At 38.8% G+C, this 26,599-nt stretch overlaps 1 protein-coding gene across 1 annotated transcript in view; it reads right to left on the bottom strand.

Moving 5' to 3' along the window:
• KCNH5 (potassium voltage-gated channel subfamily H member 5) overlaps window positions 1-22,539 on the bottom strand; it is a 277,181-nt gene extending 254,642 nt beyond the window's left edge. Inside the window, exon 1 of the mRNA XM_019733674.2 lies at window positions 21,596-22,539. Coding sequence (XP_019589233.1) covers window positions 21,596-21,668 — 73 coding nt within the window. The 5' untranslated portion in view covers window positions 21,669-22,539. The remainder of the gene's footprint in view (window positions 1-21,595) is intronic.
• Window positions 22,540-26,599: the final 4,060 nt, after the last annotated feature.

Raw genomic sequence — 26,599 nt, 5'->3', positions numbered from 1 at the left:
CAGAAAAGTCAAAGATGACAATTTTGGGCTGCCAGAGCAGCTTAAAGTTAAGAGGGAGAGCCTTTGACATCTGGAGCCGTAAATCTGTATATAAATCTACCTCAAATCCTTCTCTGTGACCTGAACTGTGCATGCACAGTATATGACTACAAAGGAAACCATCAAGTCCAGAAATGATGAAAAGACTAAAGGTAAGCAGAAATTTCACCAGCTCCCCAAGACTACAAGACAAATTTCAGAGTTCAAGTCCCATCAAGTTAAAGAAGCTTGGTAAATTCTATAAGATTGCCATTTAAGCCACAGAAGGCCATGCTTTTGGAGTAAGAAACAAGTCCCAGGTTAAAGGGCTGTGTGACCTGAAACAAAGACCAAAAATGTAGAAAATAGACCCACACACACTCCAAAAAGGGAAAATCATGATCAACCGTAATTTAACTACCTGCTAAAATAAAACGTACCCCTTTTCCGAGGAAAATAATAAAATCCAAAATCTCTACAATGTATCAACACAGTGTCCAGTATACAGTGAAAAATTATTAGGCATGCAAAAAACAAAAAAACAAAACCAGAGAACCGTGACAACAATAAATGGGAAAAATAGTCAATAGAAAAAGAGGTCAGTATGGGAGCAGAGAAATAAACACACTCTCTGAAATAAAAAATTCATTGGATAAGTTTAACAGTAGATTGGACCCTAAAAAATAAGGGACAATTTAAAAGCACATCAGTGCAAGTTATTGTAAACTGAAGCAAAACGAGAAAAAGATTAAAGAGACGTCCTGTGGGATATCAAGAAATCTAAAATGCATGTAGTTGAATCTGGAAAAGAAAAAAAAGGATAAGGCACAAATGTTATTTGGATAAATGAAGACTAAAATTTTTTCAAACAGTATAAAAAATAACAACCCACAGATTTTAGCTTAGTAAGCCTCAAGGAAGATAAATACAAACAAAGCCACAGTAGGAAGATAAAACTGCTGAAAATAAAAAATACAGAAAAAAAGATACAGAGCCTCACATAAATGGTCAAGTGACATTTTGCAAAGATGCAAAGGCAGTTTAAAGGCTAAAGAAAAGTCTTTTCAATGAACTGTGCTAAAACAACTGGATATCCATACGAGCAAATATTGTACCATGATCTCTACACCACACACACACACACAAAAATAATAATAATTTAAATTGGATCATAGACCTAAATAAAAAAATGAAAACTAAAAAGAAAGCATAGGAGGAAATCTTTGAAACCTTAAGGAAGGAATCTTCCCAGATAAGACTCACATAGTAATCATCACAAAATCAAGTGTTGATAAATAAATTAGACATCATGAAAATTAAAATCAACTGTTCATTCAAGGACACTGTCAAGAAAATGAAAAGCAAATCCACAGACCAAAATAAAAACATCCACAATACAGTGGTATCTGAGAAAGAATTCCTATCCAGAATATTTAAAAAATTCCTACAAAAGGAAAAATGACCCAGTTAACAAAATAGGCAAATGCCTTGAAGACATTTCACAGAAGATACACAATGGCCAATAAGCGCAAGAATAAGATGTTCACCGTCACCATGCATCAGGGAAATATAAATTAAAAGCACAAGGATAATGCTATATCCCTGTTCAACCACTTGAGTGGTTATAAAGACTAATAATACAAAATGTTGGTGAAAATGTGGGACAATTCACACTCTTTATAAAATGCTAGTGCAAATATAAAACGGTATGATCACTTTGAAAAATGGCTTCTTTTGAAGGTAAATATTCAACTATGACCCAGAAATTTCACTCCTAGGCATTCCCTCAAGTGAAATGAAAACCTATGTTAACAAAAAGACTTGAAGAAAAATGTTCACATCAGATTCATTCATAGTAGCCAAACATTGAAAACCATGCCAATTTCTATCAACAAAAGACTGGATTTTAAATTGTGCTACATTCATATTCAATTGTGGAATGGTAGGGGGACTGACAGGAAAGAGGCAAAAATAACTTTCTGGGGAGGGTCATTTTTCTGTCGTTATAAAGGTGTAAGTTATACACAAATATACATGTGTCAAAGCTTATTGAACTGTACACTTAAGATGTGTGTATTTTACCTCATGTAAATTATACCTCACATTTAAAGGACAACAAAGAAAGAGAGAATCAGAAGTTTTAGTAAAACAGTGGCATATGAGCTGAGCCTTAACTCTAAGAATGGTAATACCACCCTTCCTCGGTACACAGGGAGGTTAGAGTAAAGATTAAAATGAGCTTATTTGCACAAAAATACTTTATAAATTATGGAGTCTACATGATAGTGTCTTTATGTATAACATCAATTATAAATATTTGTGATATAATCACCAAAACTTTACTTCTTTCCCCTCTTGCCCCAGGCCAGGTCTGAGGCAGTTTACCCTCCCTAATCCATATGCTCTCCACTTCAGAACTAGGTAACTGCTGCAGTCCACACAGCTAGGTGCATGTTCTCCATGCCTCAACTCATCCTGATTTTCAGTCTGATTTTTAGACTCTATTCACTTGTCCCCTTGAATCCCTGCCTCCATCCTACCACTTGTCATTCAGATCAAGTCTCCCAACTGGTTACATCATCAAATCCTCTCCCAGACTTACAAAGCCCTCTGAAATTCAGTGTCATCCTCCTTACCTATAGAAACATATTTCTTATTACTCCTAAAATCCATACTATTGAAGTTAGGTCAGGTCCTCATTGTGCTCCCAAAATACGATGCCCACTATCTACTTGAAGCACTTCCTCCATCCCTTTGCCTATCAAAACTTTTAAGAACCAACTCAACTCTATCTTCTCTATGACCCATTCACTGAGTACCACTCAGCCAGCATCGCCCTCTGGCTACCACCATATCTGTCTCCAACCCTTCACAGGACAAACTTACCATAAAAGTTGTCTCTTCTCATTAGTTTCTTCTTCTATTCATCTCCTACTTACTCCTATCTGTCTCTGTCCTCACCATTCCAAGACAGCCAAGATTACCAATAACCTCTCCATGTCACCAAATCCCAAGGATGTCTTTTACTCATTTCACTTGACAATTCAGAAACATTGGTAACCACTCCCTCCTTAAAAATTTCTCAGTCATTAGCTCTCACACAACAACATTCCCCCATTTCTCTGGACACGTCGCCATTTCCTTGGCAGGATCAACATTCTTTACCCAGTGAGGACATATTAGAGTTCCTCCACTTCAGCTCCTCTTATACTTTCACCTACCTCCATAGACTCAGTAACTCATCACGTTATAGCTCCAAACCAGACCTCTTCTATAAATTCTAGATCCTGATATCCAAGTTGACCTATCCCTTTGGTACATCGTAAATGTACCTCAGCAGACATGTCCATTACCTTTCATTCCCTCAAGTCAGATGCTTTTCTTAGAAAGTGGGCTTGCCATCCATGCAATTATGGAAACCAGAAATCCAGAAGCCATCTTTCAACATCCTTCTCAGTACCCCTATATCTAAGCCATTAGCAAATCTTTATTTATCTCCCAAACCTTTCAAATCTTTCCATGTCTCTGAATCCTCACCATCATCTCCCAACTCCAAGCTTCCATCATCTCTCCCCTGGACCACACCAATAGCTATATACCAACCCTCTCTGGGATTTCTTCAATGGATTATCCACACTGAAGCCAGACAGGTCTTTTCAAAATTCAAATTAGATTATGCCCCTCCCTGCTTTAACACCCATCAATAGCTTATCGTGGCACTTAAAATGCCCACATTCTTTCCACGGCCTATTATGACGTCAAAGTCTGCTAAACTTCAGCTCTCACCATTCCACCTCCTCTCTGATAGCCACACTATTTTTCATATATTGTTGTGAGCTTCAAGTTCTCTCCCATTATAAAATCTTTTAACTTGCCATTCTTTCTGCCTAAACACCACTACTTTTCCTCCTCATCTGGTGGACACCTACATTTATTTAGATCTTAACTCAGTTGTCATGACCTCAGTTAGTCTTTCTCTAATCTTCTGACCAGGTTCCTTCTAATAATTTAGACATGATGGGATTAGGTTTCAATGAGGTCATGAGGGTGGAGTCTCTCATGAATGGTATTATTGCTCTTATGAGTCACAAGGAGCTTGCTTCCTCTGCTCTGCTCTCCATCATGTAAAGATATAATGACAAGTCAGTATTCTGCAACCAAGAGGAGGGTTCTCCCAGAACTTGACCATGCTAGCACCATGATCGTGGACTTCCAGACTCCAGAACTATGAGAAATAAATTTCTGTTGTTTATAAGCCATGCAATTCATGGTATTTTGTTATAGTAGCCCAAATATACTAAGACAGTCATCACTCAATTTTAGGGAAACCAGCTCTGATTTGTATCCACAGTTCCTAGCATACGAAGAGCAATGAATTCTGGGGAACTAAACTTTTCTTTGGATCCAGACTACTCCTGTCCTTAAAGATATTTACAAACATTTCTTGTCCAAATGGTTCAAATACACAATGTGTTCCTGTATGAGGGGGCTAAGAATTGGGTCGTTATCTATACCAGGTGGTAGTAGTCCAGGACAACATTGCAGAAGCTATAATCCCACACATGAGAAGATTCTTGAACAGATCTCTGCAAGAGACTGAGTCTTGAAAACATCTCATTATATTCTTTCAAGACCATCCAGTATCCTCTCAGAGATAGACATGAAATTAAAACAAGTGCTTTTCCCTCAAGGGTTAGCAGGTCAAAAACTAAATCGCAGGCCCTAATTCATCACGGCCTACTAGGAATCATGAGTATTTCTCAATTTTGACTGCACACTCAACTGGGATGGAGGTTGAGGAGGACCGGAGGGGGCCACCACAGTTATTCATTAAAGATCCCACCCCTCAAAGATTTTGTCTTAGTTGGGCTTGGAGCGAGATCCAGACATCAGTATTTGTTTTTACATCTTCTCTGGTGAGTCTAATGTACAGCCAGGGTAGAGAAGCACTAACGTACAACCGTACTAGTTCCTAAATGCTGGCAGCCACAGTAGAATCTTGTAATGACTGTCAAAAATACATATTATTAAATTCTCACAGAGGGACATTGAACATATTCCCTCAGGGTGAACACAAAAATACAGCCACAGAAGAGAGTCTCATACTCAGCCAGGTTTGGAAAACCTGTACCTTGCTACTTAAAACCTGAACCAGTATCAACGGGGAGTTTATTAGCAATGCAGAATCTGGGACCCATCCCAGACCCAATGAATCAGAACCTGCATTTTAACAAGGTGATCCCCAAGCTCACCAGTGCACTCATCTTGTGCACCCGTTCCTTCTTTCTATGGATGGGAAAGCAGGCCAAGAAAGTTAAAATACTCAATGAACTTAGGAAAAGGGTGTCTAGCGGGAGAATAACACAGAACCAGGCCTCACTTTCTAAGCCATTCTAGTCTATCATGTCATATTCCTGAATTGGTATCTAAGCTTTGGTTTTGCTTTGTTTTAACATAAAGGAAGCACTTCCTCTTTACAGTGCTACCTCTTCAGACAATAGGAAAATAACGACATTCAACTTCATGCCACTGCATATTAATCCCATTCCTAAAGGAGATCATATACAAACCATATCAATAATCCTGGCTGATAGAAATTTCTGTAAGAAAATAGGTGATATTCATTAATTAAAATAATATAAAAGTATGTGAGATGTTTCTTCCCTTTCTACAGCAATTCCAGGAACAGAATGCTTTCTTCTGAGCTGCTCCAATATTCCCTGTATCTGACATGATTGGACAGCATTTTGGTTTTCTTTTTATGAAAACTGTGTATTCTAATCCAGAAACTTCGTGGACATTAACAATGGTAATGTCCTTTTTTGAAGTTAAAACCTCTCTCTCTCTCTCTCTCTCTCTCTCTCTCTCTCTCCTCCTCCTCCTCCTCCCTCTTCCTCCCTCTCATTTTTATGTAAATGACCCTAGAGAGATATATTTCAGAGCACTATTGCAGAGAAGTTTTAAGGTATTTTAAGAAGTGCTAAAACGAAAAAGAAGTCTAGAATGCTGATGAAGAGAGAAGACATGGAGTGGAGGTGAAGGGAAAGAAGTTCACAAAAAGAAGTTAGGAACAAAACACTGTCACTAATTTATAGTTTTTCCAAGGTCTACGGCTGCTTCTGAGAAAAGTCAACCTGATTTTCCCTCTGATTGTATTCATTGAGCCCTACCTTTGAGGAAGCACACCAGCCAAAAACCATCACTCTTACTCTGAAAGCCCTTAAACCCTGGCACAGAGATCCTGCAGCACAAGAGAAGGGCAGGTGGAAACCGGAATCCTGGCCGCGGGCTATTTCAAGCTGCTCTCTGGGATCAAGGCTTACCAGTGGGTCTTCCATGAGGAAGGACTTAAGTGCAGGTGTTCAGAGCTCCAAGTGTTACCCCAACCTCCACAATCCTCCGATTCAAAGAACTAAAGAACACACCTTCCAAAAATCATGACCAAGAAGGGAAATTTGAAGCTTAAAAGCAACACAATAAAATCCACGTAGCAATCACGAACATTTTTATTCTAAAAGGGACTGGTTGAAGAGGGCATTTCAACAATGCTGATTGTCAAATATTCATTATAAAGTTAGGTATGGGTTTGGGATTTTGGTTTTATTCGAAATTTATTTTGTTTCTGATCCAAAGCAACCTCTTATAAAAATCTGAAACTACATGTTTCTAATCCACAAAAACAACCAGTCTGACTAAGCTCCTTACCTGGCCTGTGATACTCTTCTTCTGAACATCTGTAAGTAGGATGCAGAAATCACCTTTGTCCACAGTCACACTAAGCCCCCTTTGACTGCAATATTTATTTCAAGGGAAGAAAGGGGGCTAGATGACAAAGTGACGAGGCAGGTGATCTCTAGAGTATCACTCATTCTGCCTGTCTTCTAGTTTTCCCCATCTCAGGGAAATCTTCTCGACTTGTATCTACACACAGATGCTTGAGCCAAAAGCCAGAAAGTCATCCTTTACACCTCTTCATTCATGCTATCCAGTTCAACTCTAATAATTCTACTAACAAAACATGTCAACGCATCCACTTTGCCCCATCTCTACTGCTACCATCCCAGGCCAAGCCACCATCATCTCTTGCCTGGACTATCACAACAGTCTCCTAGCTGGTCCCCTAATATCACCTCCTCCTCCTTCCAACTCAATTTATCATTACACAACAAGTAACCCATGTGGCAAGGAGATCTATCCACTCCACTTGAAATATAATGCAAAAGCCTTACCCTGAACAGCTGTCTCTCCATCCCTGTTTCCAACCTTTCTCTTGTTTTGCCCACTGCAATCTAACTACACTGGCCTTTAAGCTTTACAAATAGCCACTCATTTTCTCTTTCTCTCCTTAGGACTGTTCACCTATTTTCTCTTTGCCTGAAATATTCTTCTGCCTACTTACCATCTAGTTACCTCTTACTTTAGGTGTCAATTTAACACTACTTCCTTAGAAAGGCTTTCCTGACACCATCTCCCAATCGAAATTGGTCCCTGTTACACTTCATTACAGCACCCTCCCCTTTTCCTTCAAAATGCTTACTATAATTTGTAATCATATATTTGATATGAGTTTTTTGAATGTCTGCCTCCCTACCAGACTCCAAGTTACATGAGGTCAGGGACCATCTCTGTTTGTTCATCACTGTAAGCCCACGAATATTTGTTAAATGAGTAAATCGAATATAAAAATTCTGATTCTTCTTTAAAGCAATAAGTAATTATTAGAGCAATGATAGACATTGTCAAGAATACAGATAAGGACAGTGCTAGGTATTTTTAATCAAAGAACTGAAAATTCTGTAAAAACAAAACAAAACAAAAAACCCTTCGTGTTCCTAAGATTTCCCTGCATTCTGGAGACTTGTGAATCTAAATCATGGAGCATATATAAATTTTTTAACTTGTCTTCTGGGTGAGAGATTTCATAGAACAGTAACAATTGAACAACACTGAAGCACATATAACACATCTTATTTGGGGTAAATAACGTCCTGACACAGATAGCTAAACAAAAGCATAAATAATTTATACGTCATACCCACATCCACAATGCTGATTTCTGATAGGTGTATTACCCACTTCCACCATATCAATAACAGAATAAAAGGCTGGTATCTTTTGTGTCCTATGTCCTTACAAAAACACTTTACCCCACAGCTCTACAGCAAGGAAAAAAAAAATTATATATATATATATATATAATATATATAATATATATACTCATATATATGTATATACATATACTCGTATATATGTATGTATGTGTATATATATATAAAGTGTGTATGTGTGTGTGTATACATACACATACACTTGCACCTTCCACATTGAGACTAATTATTATATAATAATATCAGCAACATTAAGCAGACCATCACTGTGGGAGTTTCAAATATGCAAAAAGTATCTGTTAATCTTTTTAAATTTATTCAGCCATCATCAAAGTTAAAAATATGCCTCCACTTTTCATCTCCTTCAAGATCAAAGGCACATTTTTATGTTTCTATGTTTTTTGATGGCATTATTTTTTTCACCTAGCTAAAGTGGCTCAGAACACGACATATTTCATATTTCTGAAATTCTAGGAATAGGAATAATAGTAATTTTGTTTTAAAAATATTTCCACACACACATACAAAGAATGCTCAACAATTCCAAGGTTCTACTTTTAATAGTTGGTGTTTTGTTCATGAGAACATGGGTTTCTAAAATGTATACTGGTCAGAATCATTAGAAGGAAAAATAAAACTGCAATAACAGCCTATAGGATTCAGTCTCAAAATACAACTGAAAACCTTTACCTGAATATAGGTAATGACAACTTTCTACTGGATTTTATTACAATAAAATTTCTTAAATGCTTAAAGCCATAAGACATTCACTAATTATATAATCTTGGATAAAAGCTAAATCAGTCAAGGTGTGTTTATTGGGGGGGGGAGTATCACACATTTAATGATTAAGCATCATTTTTCAATCTTGCAAATAAACCTTGTTTTTGCAAATGAATTGCATTTGTCCTGAAAAGATTATATATTTTCTTTGACATTGACCTTTTAAGGCACTCAAACACTAATGGCAAGGTAACTAATGAAGAATTTCAATTAAAAGACTAGTCTAACCTGTACACCTGGTAGAAAAACAGAAGCAAGTCTTTATTGAATGCATTTACAATGCAATTAATTTTCTAAAATTTTGTCCTTTTTTTTTTAAATTTCTACTACCTATGCACTAGCAGCTAATTGTTCAAGGGAAAGACGCAGATCACAAATTCATTTCTCTCCTTTGGCCAAATTTCACTGGGCCAATCACAAAAAGAGGCTGACATTTCTGCCTTCTCCCTTGGCTTCTCCAAGCACCGCCAAGGAGGAGCACTGATGTGTCTTTGGTTCTAAGTTGTTTTTTTGTTGGGTAGAGGAGGGTTGTTTGTTTGTTTGGTATTTTGGTTTTTAACTCCAAATAAGCCCTTGGTAAAGTGAATCCAAATGCTTTTAAAGCTCAGGTCCTCCACCAGTTTCTGAAATTCTCAATTATTATTACTTTGCTTTCTTCAGGTTAAAAAAGAAAAATCTCCCTAACCTAACCTTATCTAGAGAAGCAGAAAAAGGTGAATATTTATTAAGCCCTCATTATGATGAAGCACAGTGCAAGATCTGTACATTTGTGACTTTATTGAGTTTTTTCCAGCAACCCTGCCAGGTAGTTATAATCCTGAAGAGTCGTAGTGTGTCCCTGTGGGTAAGGGCTAAAGCCAGGATGGGAGTCTGTGTCATCAAGATGGAAACACCTTTGCTCTGTTGAGAGCATTGTTCTCTGAGCTTGGAAACATCCCACAGAGTTCCAGAAAGATTTCCAGGTACCTTGACTATGGTTGCTTTAGTAGAGAGAGAGCCTGCTTTAGGAATGAATAAGGAGAATGTAGCACATCTTTCATTCCTCATTCTCAGTGGAGATACTTTGTTTCCAAGCCCAACTCTTTTCTCTTGACCTGTAATTCTTTTGTTGATCCATCATGCTTACATATATTGGCTGCATGTGATATCAGATATGGGCATGTTTCATGCCCTGAGATGAGTCAGTATAGTGAACAAGCATGAATTCACTTCCTCTGCACACAGCACTTACGGAGGGTACAAATGAAGTACATGGCAAAATTCTTACCACTAAAGACTGGTAAGTGGTAATTACACCTCAGTGCCTTTGACAGAAATAAGGAAATACCAAAGAAACTACGACTGTTTGACGCCAAAAGCAATGATAAATTCAATTCTGGCCACACTGATGACTTGTGAGAAGTACAAGAAGAGAACGTCTACAGGCCACTGGAAACATGGGACTGGAGCCCAGAGAGGACAAAGCAAGCACAAGAGGACAAGCTTGCTCTGAAAAGGAGGGCACAGATGTAAGAAAGACAGTTGAAGGTTGAACCTGGATGACTAGTGATTCTTCAGGAGAGAGGAGAGGAGAAGGGAGCAGGGATGAAGGGGAGAAGAGGAGAGGGAAAAGAGAATAGAAAGAGAATCCAGGAAAAAGGGCAGGAGGAAGTGCAAAGACGTGAAATCCCAAAGATGAACACGGATATGGAGAGGGTAGGGGAGCATTTTGTGAAATCCTACAAAGCCAGAAAAATACAGACAAATAAAAGGTCTTTGGATTCACAAGGGTGACTACTTGTAACCTTCTAAGAAGCTTCATCATTATCAGTTGAAAAGAGATGCAAAAGGAAATGGTGACCAAATTTTAGAGCCATCAACAACAGATGGTGCATTCATAGATTTAAACATCTAAACAATAAATAACTAACAACATAGCTACTGATATGGTGCTTATTATGTGCCAGACACTGTTCTCAGAACTTTGTACATATTACCTCACTTAATCCTTACTCCATTACCATAAACAACATACTATTATTATTTGTATTTTACAGAAGAGAAAATGAGGTACAGATAAGTAAGTCACAGAACTAGTCAGTATCAGAGCCAGGACTCCAATGAAAACTTCCAGACCTATGGCTCCTAACCAATGTGCACACTGCCCCACAAATAAAAAATAAAAAAGGAGAAACACCAGTTTTCTTCATTCTATTCATTATGCATCCCCAGTGCTTAGATCAGTGCCTAGCACACAGTAGGCACTCAATAAATTTTTGTTGCATTAATAAATGATTAACTAGAAAGTGTATGAGAGTCAAGAAAAGGATGGGTGTTATTTTTAGGGGACTTTATGCTGAGACTATTTAATTCTCATTGAAGAATTCCTCTATTCTCTCACTGCTATAAATACATGAAAATAAACTCATTGTGCTTTAATTTTCTCCAAATAAAAACTATGCCAGCAAACAGACATAAGAAGAAATGCTCAACCTCACTAACCATCAGAGAAATGCAAATAAAAACCACAACGAGATACCACCTCACCCCAGTCAAAATGGCTATCATCAATAAATCGATAAACAACAAGTGCTGGCGTGGATGTGGAGAAAAGGGAACCCTTGTGCACTGTTGGTGGGAATGCAGATTGATACAGCCACTATGGAAAACAGTATGGAGGTATCTCAAAAATCTGAAAATGGAACTACCTTATGACCAGCAATCCCACTCCTAGGTATCTATCTGGAGAAATCCAAAACTCCAATTCAAAAATCTTTATGCACTCCTATGTTTATTGCAGCACTATACACAATAGCCAACATATGGAAACAACCGAAATGCCCATCGGTAGATGACTAGATTAAGAAACTGTGGTACATTTATACAATGGAGTATTATGCAGCCATAAAGAAGAAAGAAATCTTACCATTTGCAACAACATGGATGGACCTAGAGAACATTATGTTAAGTGAAATAAGTCAGACAGAGAAAGACAAATACCGTATGATCTCACTTATATGCGGAATCTAAAGAAAAGAATAAGTGAATGAACTAGTCAGAAACAGTTTTGGAGACATAGAGGAAAAACTGAGGGTTGCTAGATGGGCGGGGGGTGGAGATAAGGGGGAAGGTGAGGGGTTTAGAAAATAGTTGGTAACCACAAGATGGCCACGGGGTTTTGAAAATTAATTTGGGGAACGTAATCAATAATGTAAAGATTTTGTAGGATATCCGATGGATATATGTCCCATCTGCGAGACCACCTCAGGGATGATGTAGATGCCTGATCTCTGCACTGTACACCTGAAGCTGAACAATAATGAATGCCAACTATAATTTTATATATATATATATATATATATGGTTACAGGAAGCGGAGTACAGCATTAGGAATAGAGACAGTGGAAATGTAATGGCTCTGTGAGATGTCAGAGGGATAGTGGATGGGGGGAGAGGGGTTCACATAGTGTGAGGGATATAAATGATAAACGTCTAAGTATTGCTTTGTCTTGTGCACTTGAAACTAATAAAATTAAAAACAAACAAACAAACAAAAACCTAAAAAAAAAATATGCCAGCAGACAGAAAAGATCAGCATAAAGGTTTTCACTTCAATCCAAGTGAGTTGTTTGATTTTCAGTTAAACTTGGTGATCTGAGGCTGGCCCTGCAGTCTCTCAACAGCCAAAATCCATTTTCCCTCTTCCACTGGGTATGGCATAGGACTGTAAGCTGTTCCTCAAGGCAAAACTCATGCAGAAGATACTTAAACTGGTAAGGATCGATTTGCAATCATGAAACCTACCACCCATAACTCCTAAGTGCAAAATTGTTAAAAAAATAATTTAATTAGAATCTACAAATTTCTAAACAATTCTTTCCTGTATGAAACAGTCCAGCTTTTAAGCCCTTGGAGATTAGAATAAAAGTGATAGAAAACATTTCAGCTGCACACCAAGTTGGAACAGCAGATAAGCATGAGATCACTTACATGTTCGCCTCTGGTGTTCTCATGAGACACATCGATTGGTCCTATACAATGCGATTTCCATTTTCAGATCTATGCATTAATCAAATATCTTAAACTATGCAAGTACTTATACAAGCTGACTTAATAGATTTAATCAGCACTGTTTTGGGAAAAATAATTATGGACTTGTTTAATTTAAGAGACAAAATCAAACAGCATTTATTCAATTAGTACTTAGTTCTATGTGCTCTTCACAGTGGAGGATATACAGTATGTAAGGTATGACCCATGTCCTTCCAGAGCTTAGTTCATATACCAGCATTTTCATGACTTCCTGTTATATGTCATTACCTCTAGAAACTGATATTGTGCACTTAAGCTCAGATCTCAAATCACTTATCTCTTGAAATCAATAGGACTTAGTACGTAGTACTTATCACTTCAATAAAATTTCAAAGTTTTTCAACTACTCTTTCTTTCTACATTATTGTGTTCTTTATTTAATTTTCCTATTTTTTTCCATGTGAAAACTTATATCACAAAACTACTATCTGGGATGTACACAATATATCTCTTTATCAGTAATAGTAACCACATACAACCAAATACTAAAATAATGTCTAAAATATACATTGAGTTATATAATAGTATTATCACTGCCCTCATTCAATCAAATATTTTCAAGTTACTATTTTCCAATAGTAACTTCTATATTATATAAAATGAGGATATTTAAACGATTCTTTGTAGTCATTCCTCAATGATAAAAAGGAATTACGTCACACATTATTAAACTAAAGTATTTGGTGGAATATACTGAGGATATTTTTTCAGTTTTATTGAGGTATTAATTGACTAATTAAAATTGCATATATTTAAGTTGTATAACTTGATGTTTTCATACACATATACATTGTGAAATGATTACCCCAATCAAGCGAATTAACATATCCATCACCTCACATAATTATAATTTTCTTTCTTTTGTGTGCGACAAAAATATAATATGAGATTTTTTAAAAATTCTATTCTGCTTGTGACAACATGGATGGATCTTGAGATTATTATGCTGAGCGAAATAAGTTAGAAAAAGTAGAGAACCATATGATTTCACTGATATGTGGTATATAAAACTGAAAACAACAAAAGAACAAGACAAACAAACGAAGAAACAAAAACTCATAGACACAGACAATAGTTTAATGGTTACCAGAAGGTAAGGGGGTGGGGGTGGTAGATGAGGGTAAAGGGGATCCAGTATACAGTGACGGAAAGAGAACTGACTCTGGGTGATGAACACACATGTGATGTATTACAGAATTGTACACCTGAAATCTATGTAACTTTACTAACAATTGTCACCCCAATAAACTTTAAATTACAAAAAAAAATTCTATTCTGCTACCGGTAAAGGAAATATTTTGTAAATATCCATTTCTTAGAGCACATCAAGACTACTTTCTTTAACCTCAATTTCCACAATTGCCACTGGTTTTTAGTTGTGACTTGTTATTTATGTTTATTTGATTTTACAACATAGCTCTTTTAATCATAAAATTGCTGTATGGCATATTTTAATTTTTCCATTAAAACTAATTTTGTTTAGGACATTTCAAAGCTTCTCCCAATATGTGTTTCTAATCCTACCAAAAAGAAAAAATCCCTAAAATCAAGATTCAGGCTTTCTGATTAACAGGAAACAAAAACTCTTAAAGTAATAATACCTCTAATCACATAGTTCATAAGTTTGGGGAACTTTGAAGAATATTTGTCTGAGCTTTATATTTCAGTTTGAAAATTTGGATGGATAACATCAAAATACTAGAATCATATCCTAGATATAAGTAAATCTGTGGACTATCATTTAATAAAGTCAAAGCACTCTCATGAACTGATTATACTTCATCAATTTAATATAAGTTATATCAAGACATCTGCTAAAGAACAATTTTTATTGAAATATAAATATATATATATATATCATCCTTACAGTATGAACATTATTTACAAGGTGTGATCAAAGAATACACTGAATGTTTAAATTTAAAAAAATTATTATACTAAAAGACACATTGCCATTAATCCCCCTCAAAATACTTTCCCTCTGGTGATGGCAGAACTGACTCTGGGTGGTGAACACATAATGTAATATATAGATGATGTATTATAGAATTGTACACCTGAAACCTATGTAGTTTTGTTGACCATCGTCACCCCAATAAATTTTAATTAAAAAAAAATAAAAAACTCCCCCTCGCTTCGAACACACTTATCCCATCGTTCTTGCCACTTTCTGAAGCAGTTCTGGAGGTCCTCTTTCATGAGTGTCTTTAGTTGTGGCTGCCTCGATGTCCTGAGTCAATTCAAAACGTTCACCTTTCATGGTCATTTTGACTTTGGGGAAGAGCCAGAAGGCACACGGTGCCAAATCCGGTGAATACTGTGGATGAGGACAGACCGTAATGCTTTGACAGAAATTGGCATATCAAGAAGTGATGTGTGACATGGAGACTTTACGTTGTGATCAAAACATAGGGTGAATGCTGCTGCCGATTGCCATCCAATGGAAAGGGAGGGATCTTCAATACGGGAAGCAGTAGGTCAAACCTTAGTTACAGTGTGTGACAAGTTCCAATTTGTTCAGTGCAGTCAGTTCAGAGTGAGCTATGGTTGAGAAAAGGTGTGTTTTAAAGTGTGCCATAAATCATCCTCCATCATGACAACACTCCATGTCACACATCGCTTCTGGTATACAGCAATTTCTGTCAAATAAAAACATTACGGTGTGTCCTCATTCACCTTATTCACCAGATCTGGCACCATGTGACTTCTGGCTCTTTCCCAAACTCAGACTGATTCAGGACATCGAGGCAGCCACGACAGTGCAACTAAAGACACTCACAAAGGAGGACTTCCAGAACTGCTTTAGAAAGTGGCAAGAACAATGAGATAAGTGTGTTCAAAGAGAGGAGGAGTATTTTGAGGGGGATTAAGGACAATGTGTCTTTTACAGTTACAAATTTTTCACTTAAACATTCACTGTAATGTTTGATCACACCTCATATATGGCATTTTTCTGCAAAACTTTGTATTTCATGTATATTATCACCACATCAAATGGTTTATTACAATAATTTTTTTACCTTCTAAAGTAAATGTTATACTAGTCTAAATTTTTTTAATTTATTCCTTTACATAAACTGTTTTTATTAATATTCCATTCACTTAGTCACAAAACGTTGTCACCATCAACTAACAACTAACTACATTGATTTTAACCTCCAATCAAACTTGAGGAGAAGAAAAAGAAAACAAAAAGAAACAGATTAACAACTTGGTTCACCTGTGACAGAACCTATAGTGACCTCTTGTGGTAAATCCTAACTACAGAGCTTTGGAGAACAATACATATAACCTTTTCCTAGGCTAGACACTGGAGAATGTGGAAGTATTGTTTCTCCATGCTAGCAAACAGCTGTTGTCAACAATAAAAGTCAAAGATAAATATTGACTAAACTAAAGGACTTCTTTTTGGAAATCTACTCAGTCACCGCCAATTAAAATAACCATAGCTGTTCCCTTCCATCAAAAAATATTGTCTTACACGATTCTGTTAATAAGTCAGTTAAAACATGGTTAGGTACATGGATTTTGTACACATCCTACTTTTGGAATTAAGCAAAATATAGACAAAGAGGGCAATTCTAGTGAAGATAAGAGTGTCCTGGGATAAACAGCTCTGTAGTCAGGAAAGTACTGCATTCATTATATAACTCAGTGTCGGCTCTAAACCAAGAGACAATATTCTGACTTATTTATAAATATAATTTAGGAGTTTTCAATATAATTTCAACCTCTACGGTGTTTTAAAAGTGAAACTAATATATTATAAGACCTGGGTAAACTAATGCTTCTAAAACACCATGTGGTTTTATGCATATTTCCTGACTAGCCGTTTAGATGTTTAAGAAAATCTTTCAAGACCACCTCAGGGATGATGTAGATGCCTGATCACTGCACTGCACACCTGAAGATGAAGCTGAACAATAATGAATGTCAGCTATAAATATATAGAGAGAGTACAGAAGTGGAGTACAGCATTAGGAATAGAGACAGTGGAAATGTAATGGCTGTATGCGATATCAGAGGGGTAATAGATTAGGGGAGAGGGGTTATCACTTTGTGAGGGATATAAATGATAAATGTCTAACTATTACATTGTTTTGTATACCTGAAACTAATAAAAAAATAAATTAAACAAAAAGAAAAGAAAGAAAATCTTTCAAGAATAAATATCGAGTCCATTTTTTTAACCATTTCTTTTAAATTGGATAATCCTTAAAAGTTATTATTACTTTTTGTTTTGTTTTTACATCACTAGTTCTCTATTTCCTCTTCTACAGATTCTCCTTTAAGATCTCAGTATTTATAAATATTAACTATAGCACAAAAATAATTATGGATATTCCTATAAGGGATAACTGAGAAAAGAAAAGTGCTCGTGCAACAGGGATATCTCTGGGAAAATGGTAACTTGGGTATGGTGAACTTCTTCTCTTGAAAATTAAGTGTTTCATAAAATACTACCTCATATGTTTCTTCTTTTCTGAGCCTATTTTCTCTAAAGAGAAAAACATTTCTAGTTTTTCATAATGTTTAAAATATTAAAGAACAATTATTAACTCCTAATAAAAATATATTATTTTTGAAGTTATAATTTTTCAAATGGCAACCAATTTTACTGTCACCCAAACTAACTATTTATGCCTATTTGTCAACAAAGACAACATATGAATGAAATGTGCTGACCAAAGACATAATTGAAGGCCTTAGAAATAATTTGTTCGGTTTTTTTAAACTGAAATTCCACCTAACAGTCTAAAAACTGTTGATTTTAACTATTTTCACTTTACCCATAAGTTTTGCTGCTCCCTACAGTCCAAAATATATTGATGAGTATCTTGCATAGATAACTGAAATGTAAATAAGGGAAGATAGCCTAATAATGTTCCAGACACAGATTTGTTCAATAAGCACTTCCGGTGTGGGGACTTCTATGAGACATTGTACAGGTGTAATGAACTCACCACAGAGTTTCCAAACTTTCCCTTTGCCTTTCCTACCGACTTATTTCTGCTAGCCAAAAATGTATCTAAACCCTGCTATTACATTTACACTTTCGACCTTTACAACTTCTTGGAGTAATAATGTGCTCTCTATACCTACTAGAATCACATGCTAAGAATTACTGTAATTTATTTTACTTGTCTAAAATGATCTGGTCTTTTATCTTAAAACTGAAAAAAAGGAACTCCTTACTTCTACTATTTGGGGATTTGTCTATAAAGCATGTGTGTATTCATCCTACTCAATGGCCCCCATTATTTTATTTTATAGACTTTGAATCACCAGTAATAATTTGAAATGCTTTCCCATAACAAACTGAGTCAACTAAATAAGAAAAATAAAAATCCAATCTCAGGAGGTGTAAAATAACAGCAAATAGGCAACAGTGCTACACTGGCGCACAGAATACAGCACCATTTTATTCTCTGAAATTGCAAATGAGGAGTTTAGAATTTTATTAGGAACTTCTCAGGTTTAAAATCTATACGCAAATATACCACACACTTCTTGTTCTTTTGTTCTGCACCATCAAGAAGTTCTCTGATGGATTTCTAATTGGCTGAGATTGCAGCTCATTAGTGGTATCCATGGACAAATAAATACCTGATGTTTTCTCTTTGTGTCTGTTTCCCTTTCATGTCTAATCTCTCTCTCTCTCATCTCCCTCCCTTCCTCCCTCTCTCCTTTGGTATATCTGTTACTTTCTAGATCTCTCTTTTGCTCTTTGTGTGTGAGAGTTTCTCCCTCTACATCTATCTTTGTACTTGGGTGGAAGACTATCTATATGTTTATCTGTGTGCATATTTATGTATATGTTTCTACTTCATCTGACTCTCACTAAATGATCTGATCTTTTCATAAGAAAATGATGTTGTATCAGAAAGCAAAGCATTCCATGGAGTAAAAGGTAAATAGACAATTTCAGCCTACCTCTCCAATGCTTAAATATATTAGCAGTGCTGCCTCCTTTTCTTTCTTTTTCCACTAAAGCTCTGCCGACACTTCACTTTCAATGTTGTTAAGTTAGTGAATAATGAAATCTTCACTGTGACAAACTCGATCTGTCTGTGAGAATTCTGAAGGGAATTTTCTGTTAGTCTCAATTAAACAATTTCTCAGAATGAATTTTTCTATTTCTCTGCCAAATCATATGGAAATGGCAACAACTGCGGGATACTCCCACGTGAATGTGTAAACCAATTTAATACTGTAATTCTCATTTTCTGAGGTTCTTCCTGTAAAAGTGGTACTGAGACTTTCCAGTGTTTATTACATACACACGCAAGTACTTACCTCAAATATCTAACACATTTCAAACAAAGCTCAGAGGTTGTGAGCAATGGTATTAAAAGTTAGCCATAAGCAAATAAGGTGGTATGTAAAATGCCAAAACAGATAAATTTTCATTCACACATGGCATTTTCCATGGAAAGAAACATGAAATCAATGAAGAAATTATGAATATGACATGTGAAAAAGATAGAACATTCATTAACTGGGATGGAAGATGTAAAATGGAGGTAACAGAAGCAGCTATTTCTAAGCCACATACGGTAAGTCTTAATTTCATGGTATATCTGAAATAAAAGGTACTCTAAAACCTGACTCACAAGTCCAGTCTGTATGAGAAGTTTCAACCAAAGATGCTAAATTAGTAAACTTCAGTCAAGGAACTGTCATCTTCTCTCTGATTACTCTGCAGAGCAACAGAGAGCCTACGGGTTTTATTCTTTAAGACATTCTCTGAAAAGTCCTTTCACAGACCAAAGTGCAAGGAGTTGAAATAACTTAAGAAGATGAGAAAGCTAAATAAAACTGATCTTTCTTAAATAACTGATTCCAATAAACTTTAAATTTCCAACTGGTTGTTTTAACAGTAATAGCCCCCTTGTACTTTGTTCTTGTATAATAGTCATACAAGGTAATGTATAAACACAGGAATTGCCTACTGTTATAAATTTATATTTTACATTATCATAAAAAATCCAAACCACATTTGAAATCACACTGGAATGGCTAAAAATATAGTTGTGTGTTTTTTTTTAAGTAGACCAGGCCTATTAGCTACTTTTTTCCAACCCAAAAAGTCTACTCTAGACTTGTATAGTACCAGGTATTGACCACAGTGGAAGAAAAAAGTCAAACGACTCGAATTAATACCAAATACCATGTCAGAGCTTTACGAAAAATACCTTGGGACCTTTAAATATATATAGTCCCCAAATCAGGGGAAATATCTGCAAGCCTAGTTTTTGAAGAGATCCTAATCTAAGAATTAATATAATCTAATCTACCAAATCAGGGAAAGCATAGGCATATTTAATTATTTATTGTCATTTGACAGTGCTTCTGTCTTGCCCACTAGGCAGGGAGCTTCTTCAGAACAGAAGTGTCTTAATCATTTTCTTTTATCCAAAGGACCCCACAGGGTGTCTGTTGTATAAGACACCCAAGAAAATATTGTTTCACTTAATGAACGAATGAATGAATAAACAATAAATTATGGAACTGCATAGTTTATTTTCATTGTTTTGGTCGAAGCTCTACTGTAATCAATCAATATGCAGAAATGTCTCTCTTGTAATTCTTCAAGCAAGAGATCTTACAATAAAATAACAGGCCTCTAAAGGGAAAAAGTTTAAATGACACTTGGCATATCTTGTTTATAAAACCGAAAATTATATGAAAGTCCTTAAAACAAGTGGAAGATGTAGATTTCAGCAAAATGCAAAGTGTCTAAGTCTTAATATGTGACATATATAACCATCCCTATTCAGAATATCTTGGAGAAAATGAATGCACAAGTGGATGGCATTTTAAAGACACTTTAAGGCAAGTCAACACCAGTAAGTAGCAAAGTAGAACATCGTCAAGGTAGAATGGCTTTTTTTTTTTCTTTCTCTAGTACTTTCAAAGCACAGTAGCTGTTGTTTTCCCTCTACATTTCTCCTGTTTGAGTCAAATCAAATATCATATAAATCAGTATAGGCTAATGCACAATTAAAAAAAAGAAACTTTAAACACAAATTTGACCATAATAACTGCCTTCCCATTTTTCAACTACACTGTTCATTAGGTTCGATTCCAACTACTCTCCCCAACATAAGGTTCCTCTCAGCAGCGTCCATTGGGCCCAAAAGCCATTCCAGAGACTTAAATCTTAAGTAGCCACTTTCACAGCCATTCCCAACTTGAGGGAAACCCTTGCACTGGGATTAACTAACTCTATGAATTTGTTCTGTCTTTGCAGCCTACTTGGGAGGGAATGTGGGAAGAGGATGAACAAGAAAAATACCACCTCACCAAAGCGAAGCTCAACTCTATTCTCCAGACGTACCTACACCCTACCCGCTCCCGCTTAGCTTCCCGCTTGTTCCCGGCTCTGGACAGGTGGGAGCGGATGAGTACGTTGTGAGGAGGGTATTTAACTAACTTTCCACCACTACCTCATTCCCACCCCCTTCCAAAATCAGGTCCAACTAGTAACTGAAGCCACCGTGTAGGGCTGTCTGCATCCCCCTCCCCCCTTGGGAGAGGGCTGGGATGAGGAGGATGGGGGCGCGCGTGGGCAGGATAGAGGTGGGGGTGTTTTAGACTGCAACTCTTCTTACCACTGGAGCGCCTGACGATGTTCTCCAAAAATGTGTTCTGCGGTGCCACCAGCCCTCTCTTGCCCCCCGGCATCCTGGGTCTGGAGAGCGGCGGCCAGGATCCGCGGCGGGGGAGGGGGGGATGCAGGAAGAGAAGGTGGAGAAAGAGAAGGTGGAGAAGATGAAGCCAAAAGAAGAGGGGGCGCGGCGGCGGCCACGGGGTCCCCTGACTGTGTCTCCAGCCCGACCCGGATGAGCAGCTCTGGGGAGGAGGACCAGGCAGTTCATGGTAGTAGCGCTCCCCCGGCCGCCGCTGCCCAGACTGTGGCAGTGCCGCACACGGGGCTCGGAAACTGCAGGCTCCGCGGGGCACAGTGCGCCTGCGCCGCCCCCGCTGTCGCTGTCCCGCCGGTGCTGATGCTGAAGCTGCTGCTGAGGGTGCTGCCGCGGCGGTCGCCTGGGCGCGGGCTCAGCATTTCTCCCCCTGCCCCACGCCCCGGGGCTGGCGGAGAAGAGCCAACTCAAGCTCCTATCTTCCAGTCCCTTCTATCCCAGACCGAGAGCCCTTTACCGCGTCTTCCTCTCCCCTTGCCCTACCCCACCCCTCTCGTCTAGCTGGATCACGGCTGCCCCGCCGAGCCCAACTTCTGCTGGGCTGCGCGCCTGGTGGCCGCTCCTCTCTCCCTGGAGATCGAGGCAAACGCTGGTGGTCCAGTGGGGCCGTGGAGTGGGAGAGGAAGTGGGAGACGCAGGCCGGAGGCCAGAAAAGGCAATGGGCAATCGGACGGACCACAACTCAGCTTCTGCCCCCGGGATCCCGAGCCCAAAACGCAGCTGCCGGAGTGGAGGTGTTCCCGCTCCGCTGAAGCTGAGCGCTGAGCAGGGACTGACTGGGCGGCGCGCGGGTGCGCAGAGCAGCCACCTGACGCTGCTACCGCCCCCCTCAGGGCTTTGGCTCCCGAAGCTCCACACAGGAGCTTGCAGCAACCGCCCTACCGCTCACGCCCCAGCCAGAGCCAGATAGGGTCAGAGCGCAAAGAAGGTGCAGGAACGGCCCCTGAGCCCCAGGCTGTGTCTGACGCGGGGTGCTTCAGCCGCACAAGGGAGCTTCTCCAGGGCTGCGGAGCGCGGGAGGCGTGTGGCGAGCCCAGCCACCGCTGCAAAGTTGCTGAAAGGTTGCACTTAATGCATGGAGTAGAGGAAGAGGGTGAATAATTCACACCGGAGAGAGGGGAGTGCAGCTGACAGCGTCTGCGGTGGGAAAACAGTGAAAGTGGCGGGAGCACAGCTGAGCAGGACTAGGGGGTACGGACAGGATTAGTCTCTAACAACCCTCTATCCGCTCGTAGCCGGGGACAGGAGTGGAACCATTAGAAACAGAGTATAAAAGCTGAAATCTACCACAGAGAAGGGAAAATGGCATAAGTGCGAATGGAGCTGGGAGAGGTGGGAAGAAAAGGGAGAGCTCATGTCGCGGCGCCTTCTTTTTTCTAACACGGTGGTTATCAAAGTGGTCCCGACTGAGGACCTCCTAAGCACTTGTTAGAAATGCAAATTATTGGGCTCTGTTCCAGAGCTAGGGAACCGGGAACCAGGGGCGAGGGCCAACAATCTGTTTTAACAAGCCCTCTACCGATCCAAGGTTTCCTCTCCGGAAGCCCCACCTGGGCCTGGTCGAGAAAGGACGACTGCATAAGCAAGATCAAGGAGTGGGCACCAAAAGTGCGCTGCAGCAGGGTCAGAGGTTGATGGCAAGGCGAAGCCTAGAGTACTGAAGGCGAAAGGAAAGTTGGACGGGGGCGTCCCTTTCTACAGGAGTCAGAATAGGATACCTAATCCCTGTTAGAAATGGTCAAGGCTAGGTTGCCTATAAACAGCGGGAATCCCACCCTGGGGATCAGAGGAAACATCTCCTGCTCAGCTCCAGCCCAGAACGGGAAGAAAGGGAGGTACGGTGTCTGACTCTGTCTGGAACCCCCTAAATTACCAATCACTGGCCTCGAATTACCATCACTCTTTCTTCAGAGTACCTGGGGTAAGGGCTCTTGCCTGTGGCTGAGAGACATAAATGCACATCCAGGATCCATGTTTTAACTTAGGGTCTTTTGCTCCCTCTGCTCTTGGGAATGTCCACTCATTAGCCCAGAGCTTGGGTAGCTGAAGGAACCCGGAAGGCTGACCGAAGGCAAAAAGCAGTTTGCTCTGCTAGGATTCCTTCTGCAAAAAATCAGGAGACTCTATGGAATAACACTGGGCTATTTTGGCTTTCTACCTGAAGCAGTGCTGGTGGTGCAAGTTTCTTTCCCTACAGCTAGAATGTCTTCTAAATATACTGCGGTGTCTTTAGTAATACAACAAGGGACTCCATCAAAGATTGGATCCTTGTGGTTCACCTGCCTCCCAAAGGAGTCAAAAATGTGGCTGAGTTTACAGCTCCCTCGCTGCAGTTGACAGGGTCTGAGTAAGTGGAAGGAAACTGGAAAGGCATCCTTTAAATAATTGGATTTTCCCCCGCTTGTATGACCTGTGTTCATGGTGATTAGGCGAGTGTACAGACAGATCACAGTCCTAGACTAATCAGCTATTCACAGACTGGGGTAAATAGGCAGGCTAATCTTTTTAAAATACATACATATACTCATATAATTCATAGATTGCTATCCTAGACTGCTAACATGAGAAGACAAATCCATCATCATCCTTAACAGGAAATATGTCCAATCTATATATTCTTTTGCATATCATCAGCTGCCCACATCTTGCCTCTGGGTATTGATATAAAATCTCAGCTTCCCAGCATTTCCCATCTAGTATAAATATCCCTGTTCTTAATCACTCCTCTGTGGGTGTATTAGCTCACACTTCCCAAAGAGGAGACTCTTTTGGACTCCATTAAAACACAGTCACACAGTTACTGGTAGAACTTCCCGTTCACTTCCATATGCAGATTTAATTAAAATGACATTTAGCCTTTCTTCTTTGTCCTTAATCATTGCACAGCGTTATAGCTTTCGGATTATTTTAATTATTGTAAAAAATGATAATTATAAAGTATTGAATCTTTGGTTTACACACTGAATGTTCTAGTTTAAATTTTCATTCTGCAGGGCAAGAAACAGAGACCCAGAGAGATGAAGCGCCTAGTCCAAGATGACATGGTGCTTTAGAGGCTGCACTGAGACTACAGTCAGGGCTCCTGACCCTGTAGCCAGAGCTCCTTATAAATAACAGTAAATAATCTGATTTTGACTTAGTGTAGTAATAACCAGCACCATCCAGCCATCTCTACTGCCATCCCTGATTTTGTAGCACTAGAGAGAAGACAAACCCGACAACCAGCTCCTAATGAAAACAGAGTACAGAAAATAGAGCAGCACCGTATGGGCTGACTGGCCCTAAGGACTGTGATGGCAGATTGCAGCAAAGTGCCAATACAGCATTTCAAAAGTGTTTTGCAGACAGAGTCCATATGTTGTAACCAAACCATAAGACTTAACAGGTGAGAGGGAGACAGGAACCAAAAAGCTTCAATGTCACACAAAGGACTTCTTTGTGTTTGTTTTATTGCAAAGATTCCAGTTTAAAGTAGAATCATTTGTCCTTTTCTACTCTCTTGAGATACTGTAATTAGAGTGGTATTGTCTGTGAGAACCAAGAATTCCAATACCCAGAGGTGTTCCCAAGTCACAGCTATGAAATTAATGAAACCTAGCTGAGCTGCAGGTGTGTTCCAGTTTAACAGCAACCAATATAAAAGTAAAGACTTAGAAAACTGATATATTAGGAAGTGATGGTTTGTAATTACTACTGGTTTGCTGAAGGATTCTTCTATCAAGCACCTCTCCTTTGAGGCTTTTAAAATATAGTTTATGTGACAGTAGCTACAATTATATGTAAACTCTCAGAAATGCATTAGGAATAGGTCCAGTCTGACAATGTTTGATCCCCTATGCGAAAATGGCCTACCCACTACCCTCTAGGGGAATGACTTTTCTCCCCATCCCTGTTCTCTGTCTCTGTGCTAACCTCAGCATAGGTCTATGGTATAATCTTTGGATGCTAAATGGGTGGCTCTGGTGGAGGAGTGGGAGGAAATAAGAATGGAAAGGGCCAGAAGTTGCTCTCCATCCTGGCCTCCAGAGTTGGGCTCATTAGCAGCAGTATCAATCCAAACCATTTCTTCTCCTACAACCCATTCCCCAAGTCTCACTCTCAGCCTCCCCCCAGAGCTCTAGTAGTGAACTAGCTAGACATTACTCAACTCCTTTGCATGCACAAAGTTCCACGCTTAACACTGATAACCTTTCTCCTTCCCTCCTACCTCCCACATCCCTCACCTAAAATCTAAGTTGAAAGAAAGCAGAATAAAGAGGTAGTATTGTAATAGAGAAAGGCTCAATGCTTGGACTCTGGACCCAGACTGCCTGGAACTTAATCTTGCCTCTGCCATTTACTAATTATATGACCTACGGCAAGTTATTTAGTCTCGATTTCCCCTTCTATAAAATGGGGATTAAAATGACCTATTTAATAGGGCTGTTGTGAGAATTAAGAGTTCCTATTTGAAAGTCATTAAAATAATATCTGGCATGTAATAAACACCACATAAGTATTTGTAAAATAAATAAGCCTTTTCATTACTTCTACTTTTATTTACAGTCAAAGCTCTGGGCGGTGGTCATTACTAATGCTCACCAGTTGCCTTCTCCATCTCCTTGAAATTAGTTGTGGCCATAAACTAGTCCTGGCCAATGAAATGTGAATGGAGATGATGTGTGTTACTTCCTGGTAAGAGCAGGTAAGAGCTAGGACTCAGTTTGCAATGCTCCCCTTACTCTGCTTCAGTGACTATGGAAGGCTGAGCAACACAAGAAGAGCTGCCCAGAAGACTTAGTTAGACATGGCCTTGACACGAGAAGCAGAAAATACACTTCTGTTCTGTTAAGACACTGAGATTCTGACACTGTTTGTTACTGTAGCATAACCTTGTCTATCCTGGCTGATACAGGTTATGGACTTATTTTA

This window comes from Rhinolophus sinicus, linkage group LG03, assembly GCF_036562045.2.
Source record: "Rhinolophus sinicus isolate RSC01 linkage group LG03, ASM3656204v1, whole genome shotgun sequence".
NCBI classification, from domain to species: Eukaryota; Metazoa; Chordata; class Mammalia; order Chiroptera; family Rhinolophidae; genus Rhinolophus; species Rhinolophus sinicus.
The sequence above is the reverse complement of the archived record's forward strand: the minus strand, read 5'-3'. Positions and strand labels throughout refer to the sequence as shown.